Source organism: Taurulus bubalis, assembly GCF_910589615.1.
Source record: "Taurulus bubalis genome assembly, chromosome: 8".
Taxonomy (NCBI): Eukaryota; Metazoa; Chordata; class Actinopteri; order Perciformes; family Cottidae; genus Taurulus; species Taurulus bubalis.
The window spans coordinates 322,501-332,500 of NC_136596.1; the positions used below are offsets into that span (position 1 = coordinate 322,501).

The window sequence follows — 10,000 nt, forward strand, 5'->3', positions numbered from 1 at the left end:
CTCATGTATACCCTACCTGTAGGTTAATACCCTATATACCCCTCATGTATACCCTACCTGTACCCCTCATGTATACCCTACCTGTAGGTTAATACCCTATATACCCCTCATGTATACCCTACCTGTACCCGTCATGTATACCCTACCTGTAGGTTAATACCCTCTATACCCCTCATGTATACCCTACCTGTACCCCTCATGTATACCCTACCTATACCCCTCATGTATACCCTACCTGTAGGTTAATACCCTATATACCCCTCATGTATACCCTACCTGTAGGTTAATACCCTCTATACCCCTCATGTATACCCTACCTGTAGGTTAATACCCTCTATACCCTCATGCATACCCTACCTGTAGGTTAATACCCTCTATAGTCTCATGTATACCCTACCTGTAGGTTAATACCCTCTATACCCTCATGTATACCCTATCTGTAGGTTAATACCCTCTATACCCTCATGTATACCCTACCTGTAGGTTAATACCCTCTATAGTCTCATGTATACCCTACCTGTAGGTTAATACCCTCTATACCCTCATGCATACCCTACCTGTAGGTTAATACCCTCTATAGTCTCATGTATACCCTACCTGTAGGTTAATACCCTCTATACCCTCATGTATACCCTACCTGTAGGTTAATACCCTCTATACCCTCATGTATACCCTACCTGTAGGTTAATACCCTCTATACCCTCATGTATACCCTACCTGTAGGTTAATACCCTCTATAGTCTCATGTATACCCTATCTGTAGGTTAATACCCTCTATAGTCTCATGTATACCCTACCTGTAGGTTAATACCCTCTATTGTCTCATGTATACCCTATCTGTAGGTTAATACCCTCTATACCCTCATGTATACCCTACCTGTAGGTTAATACCCTCTATACCCCTCATGTATACCCTATCTGTAGGTTAATACCCTCTATACCCTCATGTATACCCTACCTGTAGGTTAATACCCTCTATACCCTCATGTATACCCTACCTGTAGGTTAATACCCTTTATACCCCACATGTATACCCTACCTGTAGGTTAATACCCTCTATACCCCACATGTATACCCTACCTGTAGGTTAATACCCTCTATAGTCTCATGTATACCCTACCTATAGGTTCATACCCTCTATATACCCTCATGTACACCCTACCTGTAGGTTAATACCCTCTATATACCCTCATGTATACCCTACCTGTAGGTTAATACCCTCTATACCCCACATGTATACCCTACCTGTAGGTTAATACCCTCTATACCCCACATGTATAACCTACCTGTAGGTTAATACCCTCTATAGTCTCATGTATACCCTACCTGTAGGTTAATACCCTCTATACCCCACATGTATACCCTACCTGTAGGTTAATACCCTCTATACCCCACATCTTTACCCTACCTGTAGGTTAATACCCTCTATAGTCTCATGTATACCCTACCTGTAGGTTAATACCCTCTATACCCCACATATATACCCTACCTGCAGGTTAATACCCTATATACCCCTCATGTATACCCTACCTGTACCCCTCATGTATACCCTACCTGTAGGTTAATACCCTATATACCCCTCATGTATACCCTACCTGTACCCGTCATGTATACCCTACCTGTAGGTTAATACCCTCTATACCCCTCATGTATACCCTACCTGTACCCCTCATGTATACCCTACCTATACCCCTACCTGTAGGTTAATACCCTCTATACCCTCATGTATACCCTACCTGTAGGTTAATACCCTCTATACCCCTCATGTATACCCTACCTGTACCCCTCATGTATACCCTACCTATACCCCTACCTGTAGGTTAATACCCTCTATACCCTCATGTATACCCTACCTGTAGGTTAATACCCTTTATACCCCACATGTATACCCTACCTGTAGGTTAATACCCTCTATACCCCACATGTATACCCTACCTGTAGGTTAATACCCTCTATAGTCTCATGTATACCCTACCTATAGGTTCATACCCTCTATATACCCTCATGTACACCCTACCTGTAGGTTAATACCCTCTATATACCCTCATGTATACCCTACCTGTAGGTTAATACCCTCTATACCCCACATGTATACCCTACCTGTAGGTTAATACCCTCTATACCCCACATGTATAACCTACCTGTAGGTTAATACCCTCTATAGTCTCATGTATACCCTACCTGTAGGTTAATACCCTCTATACGCCACATGTATACCCTACCTGTAGGTTAATACCCTCTATACCCCACATCTTTACCCTACCTGTAGGTTAATACCCTCTATAGTCTCATGTATACCCTACCTGTAGGTTAATACCCTCTATACCCCACATATATACCCTACCTGCAGGTTAATACCCTATATACCCCTCATGTATACCCTACCTGTACCCCTCATGTATACCCTACCTGTAGGTTAATACCCTATATACCCCTCATGTATACCCTACCTGTACCCGTCATGTATACCCTACCTGTAGGTTAATACCCTCTATACCCCTCATGTATACCCTACCTGTACCCCTCATGTATACCCTACCTATACCCCTCATGTATACCCTACCTGTAGGTTAATACCCTATATACCCCTCATGTATACCCTACCTGTAGGTTAATACCCTCTATACCCCTCATGTATACCCTACCTGTAGGTTAATACCCTCTGTACCCCTCATGTATACCCTACCTGTAGGTTAATACCCTCTGTACCCCTCATGTATACCTTACCTGTAGGTTAATACCCTCTATACCCCTCATGTATACCCTACCTGTACCCCTCATGTATACCCTACCTGTAGGTTAATACCCTATATACCCCTCATGTATACCCTACCTGTACCCGTCATGTATACCCTACCTGTAGGTTAATACCCTCTATACCCCTCATGTATACCCTACCTGTAGGTTAATACCCTCTATGCCCCACATGTATACCCTACCTGGAGGTTAATACCCTCTATAGTCTCATGTATACCCTACCTGTAGGTTAATACCCTCTATACCCCACATGTATACCCTACCTGTAGGTTAATACCCTCTATATACCCTCATGTGTACCCTACCGGTAGGTTAATACCCTCTATACCCCTCATGTGTACCCTACCTGTAGGTTCATCGTTTGTACACACCACATCATTGTCTCTCTCTTTAACTTGTCTGTCTGTTCAGGGGCTTGATCCTTCAGGACTTGACCTTCGTCCACCTTGGGAATCCTGACACGTTGATGACATCACAGGGATCAAAGGTCAACTTCTCTAAACGCTGGCAGCAGTTCAACATCCTGGACACTCTGAGGATCTACCAGCAAGTGTCAGTCCCCTGTAGTACCTCCATATGTAATAAGTAGTATTACAGCATCACCTTAAATAACACCTGACTCTCTCTGTCCTCAGTCCTTACACTCTGCAGCCTAATGATGACATCATATCGTTCTTTAATGACTTCAGCGATCACCTGGCAGAGGAAGCATTGTGGGAACTTTCGCTCAGGCTCCGCCCACGAAATGCCCCAAGAGCCAATCAGAGATGACAGATCAAAACAGACTTAACCTGTGCTAACCTGCATCGTGAGAAGGCTAACCTGTGCTAGTTTAATGCTAACATGTGGACATTGAGAATTGAGGCGATACACATGATGCTAATCTTCATTAAATTGGTACTGTGGGCTTAGCCAGGTGGGGTTAGCATGGGTTAGCCAGGTGTTAGCTGGGGTTAGCTAGATGTTAATGTGGGGTTAGCCAGGTGTTAGCATGGGTTAGCCAGGTTTTAGCCTGGGTTAGCCAGATGTTAGCATGGGTTAGCCAGGTGTTAGCTGGGGTTAGCCAGGTGTTAGCATGGGTTAGCCAGGTGTTAGCTGGGGTTAGCCAGATGTTAATGTGGGGTTAGACAGGTGTTAGCTGGGGTTAGCGTGGGGCTTCTTCCTGTTTCTGACTGGGTACAATTATTAACAGCCATATTTCAATAAACGTCACTGCTAACCAGTTGATTAATAATTTGACTCTATAAAGTAACTAAAGTTGTGTATGTGGTATTTGAGTAAATGTACTTTGTGACAATAGTGTTTATATCATTAATATTTCATATATATAATATAACCGGACATGTGTGACAGACAGGTTCACTGTGTGGACTCGCCTGTGCAGGTGTACCCTGGCTCTCACCCAGTGCATGCTGGGATAGAATCCATAGAGGAATGGATAAAAGTTGTTGTAATCTTCTTGTATTCTTCATCTTCCATTATGAATTATTATTATTATTAATAATAATAATATAACTATTTGTTTTAATAGTTACAAAGGACTTAATGGAGAAAAAAGTAAAAAGCAACAGATCATACAATAACTAAATGTTAAAAGTACATTTAAACATTCAATCAGACACCGGACACGTCGAGCGGCTCCGTGGGCAGACATCACTAATCAGACACCGGACACATCGAGCGGCTCCGTGGGCAGACATCACTAATCAGACACCGGACACATCGAGCGGCTCCGTGGGCAGACATCACTAATCAGACACCGGACACATCGAGCGGCTCCGTGGGCAGACATCACTAATCAGACACCGGACACATCGAGCGGCTCCGTGGGCAGACATCACTAATCAGACACCGGACACATCGAGCGGCTCCGTGGGCAGACATCACTAATCAGACACCGGACACATCGAGCGGCTCCGTGGGCAGACATCACTAATCAGACACCGGACACATCGAGCGGCTCCGTGGGCAGACATCACTAATCAGACACCGGACACATCGAGCGGCTCCGTGGGCAGACATCACTAATCAGACACCGGACACATCGAGCGGCTCCGTGGGCAGACATCACTAATCAGACACCGGACACATCGAGCGGCTCCGTGGGCAGACATCACTAATCAGACACCGGACACATCGAGCGGCTCAGAACGAACCGGAGAGTCGTTGAGGAGCTCCGGTCACCGGAGGAATGATCCGGTTGTTTACCGGCAGGATGGTCTGTTTCAAGTTAACGGAGTGACGTCACCAGGTGAGCTTTCGGTAGCAGCAATGTAACGGCACTCTGACAGCTAACAGCTAACAGAAAGGCTAATGCTAACGGCTGCTTAGATTCCATCCCATAATAAATAAAGTATACAGAAACTAGTTCAGTTGTCTCTTTAGTTCAGAGTTCAACATGTTCCTTAACTTAGAATTAAGCATTTAAATGTGAAACATTTATAACATACACTCACCTAAAGGATTATTAGGAACACCTGTTCAATTTCTCATTAATGCAATTATCTAATCAACCAATCACATGGCAGTTGCTTCAATGCATGTAGGGGTGTGGTCCTGGTCAAGACAATCTCCTGAACTCCAAACTGAATGTCAGAATGGGAAAGAAAGGTGATTTAAGCAATTTTGAGCGTGGCATGGTTGTTGGTGCCAGACGGGCCGGTCTGAGTATTTCACAATCTGCTCAGTTACTGAGATTTTCACGCACAACCATTTCTAGGGTTTACAAAGAATGGTGTGAAAAGGGAAAAACATCTAGTATGCAGCAGTCCTGTGGGCGGAAATGCCTTGTTGATGCTAGAGGTCAGAGGAGAATGGGCCGACTGATACAAGCTGATAGAAGAGCAACTTTGACTGAAATAACCACTCATTACAACCGAGGTATGCAGCAAAGCATTTGTGAGCCACAACACACGCAACCTTGAGGTGGATGGGCTCCAACAGCAGAAGACCCCACCGGGTTCCACTCATCTCCACTACCAATAGGAACAAGAGGCTACAATTTGCAAGAGCTCACCAAAATTGGACAGTTGAAGACTGGAAAAATGTTGCCTGGTCTGATGAGTCTCGATTTCTGTTGAGACATTCAGATGGTAGAGTCAGAATTTGGCGTAAACAGAATGAGAACATGGATCCATCATGCCTTGTTACCACTGTGCAGGCTGGTGGTGGTGGTGCTGTAATGGTGTGGGGGATGTTTCCTTGGCACACTTTAGGCCCCTTAGTGCCAATTGGGCATTGTTTAAATGCCACGGCCTACCTGAGCATTGTTCCTGACCATGTCCATCCCTTTATGGCCACCATGTACCATCCTCTGATGGCTACTTCCAGCAGGATAATGCACCATGTCACAAAGCTCCAATCATTTCTAATTGGTTTCTTGAACATGACAATGAGTTCACTGTACTAAAATGGCCCCCACAGTCACCAGATCTCAACCCAATAGAGCATCTTTGGGATGTGGTGGAACGGGAGCTTCGTGCCCTAGATGTCCATCCCACAAATCTCCATCAACTGCAAGATGCTATCCTATCAATATGGGCCAACATTTCTAAAGATTGCTTTCAGCACCTTGTTGAATCAATGCCACGTAGAATTAAGGCAGTTCTGAAGGCGAAAGGGGGTCAAACACAGTATTAGTATGGTGTTCCTAATAATCCTTTAGGTGAGTGTATATTACATGTAATATATTTATTACATTAAATATATTTATTACATTAAATATACGTATTACATTAAACATATGTATTACATTAAATATATGTATTACATTAAATATACGTATTACATTAAAACATTCATAACATTTACTATATTTATTACATTAAATATATTTATTACATTTAAACATTTGTAATATTTATTAAAACATTCATAATGTTTATTACATTCACACCTGTCTCTCTGGCCTGTCTCTCTCTCACCTGTCTGTCTCTCACCTGTCTGTCTCTCACCTGTCTGTCTCTCACCTGTCTGTGTCTCACCTGTCTCACCTGTCTGTCTCTCACCTGTCTGTCTCAGGTGTCAGCAATGCTGCAGCTCCCCCTGGTGGTGACTGCTCAGGTGGACCTGGTCCTGGTGCTGGTCTCCCTGCTGGCGTTCTGGACCCGGCTGAGCCGCCTCAGCTCCCCCAACGCCGTGGTGTAAGTTTGTTTTATCCACCTGGTCTCATGAACACCTGAACACCTGGTCTCATAAAACCTGGTCTCATGAAAACCTGAACACCTGGTCTCCTGAACACCTGGTCACCTGGTATCATGAACACCTGAACACCTGGTCTCATGAACACCTGGTCTCCTGAACACCTGGTCACCTGGTATCATGAACACCTGAACACCTGGTCTCATGAACACTTGGTCTCATGAACACCTGGTCTCATGAACACCTGGTCACCTGAACACCTGGTCACCTGGTCTCATGAACACCTGGTCTCATGAACACCTGGTCACCTGGTCTCATGAACACCTGGTCTCATGAACACCTGGTCACCTGGTCTCGTGAACACCTGGTCTCGTGAACAGCTGGTCTCATGAACACCTGAACACCTGGTCTCATGAACACATGAACACCTGGTCTCATGAACACCTGGTCTCATGAACACATGAACACCTGGTCTCATGAACACCTGGTCTCATGAACACCTGGTCATCTTAACACTTGGTCTCATGAGCACCTGAACACTTGGTCTCATGAGCACCTGAACACCTGGTCTCATGAACACCTGGTCATCTGAACACCTGGTCTCATGAACACCTGGTCTCTGTCCCTCAGGTTCGATGAGGTCTACTACGGGCCCTTCGTGTCCCTCTACATGAAGAGGGTCTTCTTCATCGATGACAGCGGGCCGCCACTGGGTCACATGATCCTGTCTCTGGGAGGTCGGTTACCACGACAACATTGCGTGTGTTGGTGATGATGTCATCGTGTGTGTTGCTGGTGATGTCACTGTGTGTGTTGATGGTGATGTCACTGTGTGTTGATGATGTCATCATGTTTGGTGATGATGATGTCATCGTGTGTGTTGCTGGTGATGTCATTGTGTGTGGTGATGATGTCATCGTGTGTGTTGGTGATGATGTCATCGTGTGTGTTGCTGGTGATGTCATTGTGTGTGGTGATGATGTCATCGTGTGTGGTGATGATGTCATCGTATGTGGTGTTGGTGATGTCATTGTGTGTGTTGATGTCATTGTGTGTGTTGATGATGTCATTGTGTGTGTTGATGGTGATGTCATTGTGTGTGTTGATGGTGATGTCTCCGTGTGTGGTGATGATGATGTCATCGCGTGTGTTGATGGGGATGTCATTGTGTGTGTTGGTGATGTCATTGTGTGTGATGGTGATGTCATTGTGTGTGTTGATGGTGATGTCATTGTGTGTGTTGATGGTGATGTCATCGTGTGTGTTGCTGGTGATGTCACCGTGTGTGTTGCTGGTGATGTCACCGTGTGTGTTGCTGGTGATGTCACCGTGTGTTGCTGGTGATGTCACTATGTGTGGTGATGTCACCGTGTGTGGTGATGACGTTGTGTGTGGTGATGACGTTGTGTGTGTTGCTGGTGATGTCACCGTGTGTGTTGCTGGTGATGTCACCGTGTGTGTTGCTGGTGATGTCACCATGTGTGGTGATGACGTTGTGTGTGGTGATGTCACCGTGTGTGGTGATGACGTTGTGTGTGGTGATGACGTCGTGTGTGTTGCTGGTGATGTCATCGTGTGTTGCTGGTGATGTCATCGTGTGTTGCTGGTGACGTCATCGTGTGTGTTGCTGGTGACCTCATCGTGTGTGTTGCTGGTGATGTCACCGTGTGTGTTGCTGGTGATGTCACCGTGTGTGTTGCTGGTGATGTCACCGTGTGTTGCTGGTGATGTCACTATGTGTGGTGATGTCACCGTGTGTGGTGATGACGTTGTGTGTGGTGATGACGTTGTGTGTGTTGCTGGTGATGTCACCGTGTGTGTTGCTGGTGATGTCACCGTGTGTGTTGCTGGTGATGTCACCATGTGTGGTGATGACGTTGTGTGTGGTGATGTCACCGTGTGTGGTGATGACGTTGTGTGTGGTGATGACGTCGTGTGTGTTGCTGGTGATGTCATCGTGTGTTGCTGGTGATGTCATCGTGTGTTGCTGGTGACGTCATCGTGTGTGTTGCTGGTGACCTCATCGTGTGTGTTGCTGGTGATGTCACCGTGTGTGTTGCTGGTGATGTCACCGTGTGTGTTGCTGGTGATGTCACCGTGTGTGGTGATGACGTCATTGTGTGTGTTGCTGGTGACGTCATTGTGTGTGTTGCTGGTGACGTCACCGTGTGTGTTGCTGGTGATGTCATCGTGTGTGGTGATGACGTCGTGTGTGGTGATGACGTCGTGTGTGGTGATGACGTCATCGAGTGTGTTGCTGGTGATGTCACCGTGTATGTTGCTGGTGATGTCATCGTGTATGTTGCTGGTAATGTCATTGTGTATGTTGCTGGTGATGTCATCGTGTGTGGTGATGATGATGTCATCGTGTGTGGTGATAATGATGTCATCATCGTGTGTGGTGATGATGATGTCATCATCGTGTGTGTTGGTGACGTCATCGTGTGTGTTGGTGACGTCATCGTGTGTGTTGGTGACGTCATCGTGTGTGTTGGTGACGTCATCGTGTGTGTTGGTGACGTCATTGTGTGTGTTGATGACGTCATTGTGTGTGTTGCTGGTGATGTCATCGTGTGTGGTGATGACGTCATCGTGTGTGTTGCTGGTGATGTCATCGTGTGTGGTGATGACGTCATCGTGTGTGTTGCTGGTGATGTCATCGTGTGTGGTGATGACGTCATCGAGTGTGTTGCTGGTGATGTCATCGTGTGTGGTGATGACGTCATCGAGTGTGTTGCTGGTGATGTCATCGTGTGTGGTGATGACGTCATCGTGTGTGTTGCTGGTGATGTCATCGTGTGTGGTGATGACGTCATCGTGTGTGTTGCTGGTGATGTCATCGTGTGTGGTGATGACGTCATCGAGTGTGTTGCTGGTGATGTCACCGTGTGTGTTGCTGGTGATGTCACCGTGTGTGTTGCTGGTGATGATGTCGTCATTGTGTGTGGTGATGATGTCATCGTGTGTGTTGCAGCGTACCTGGGGGGATTCGATGGGAACTTTGTGTGGAACAGAATCGGGGCAGGTAAGAACACCAGTTACTGTAACACCACCCGCCCATTTACACCAGTTTAAATGGTGTGTTTGTTTTACTCCACAGAGT

The 10,000-nt window shown here is 46.0% G+C and overlaps 2 protein-coding genes across 2 annotated transcripts in view; both read left to right on the forward strand.

The window, feature by feature from the left end:
* LOC306740096 (rap guanine nucleotide exchange factor 1-like) overlaps window positions 1–3,959 on the forward strand; it is a 22,539-nt gene extending 18,580 nt beyond the window's left edge. The window contains exons 24-25 of the mRNA XM_079222207.1: window positions 3,169–3,309; window positions 3,393–3,959. Coding sequence (XP_079078333.1) covers window positions 3,169–3,309; window positions 3,393–3,528 — 277 coding nt within the window. The 3' untranslated portion in view covers window positions 3,529–3,959. The remainder of the gene's footprint in view (window positions 1–3,168; window positions 3,310–3,392) is intronic.
* A 934-nt stretch (window positions 3,960–4,893) lies between these two features.
* Window positions 4,894–10,000, forward strand: part of pomt1 (protein-O-mannosyltransferase 1) — a 22,554-nt gene continuing 17,447 nt past the window's right edge. The window contains exons 1-4 of the mRNA XM_079221831.1: window positions 4,894–5,008; window positions 6,778–6,899; window positions 7,528–7,634; window positions 9,872–9,922. Coding sequence (XP_079077957.1) covers window positions 6,787–6,899; window positions 7,528–7,634; window positions 9,872–9,922 — 271 coding nt within the window. The 5' untranslated portion in view covers window positions 4,894–5,008; window positions 6,778–6,786. The remainder of the gene's footprint in view (window positions 5,009–6,777; window positions 6,900–7,527; window positions 7,635–9,871; window positions 9,923–10,000) is intronic.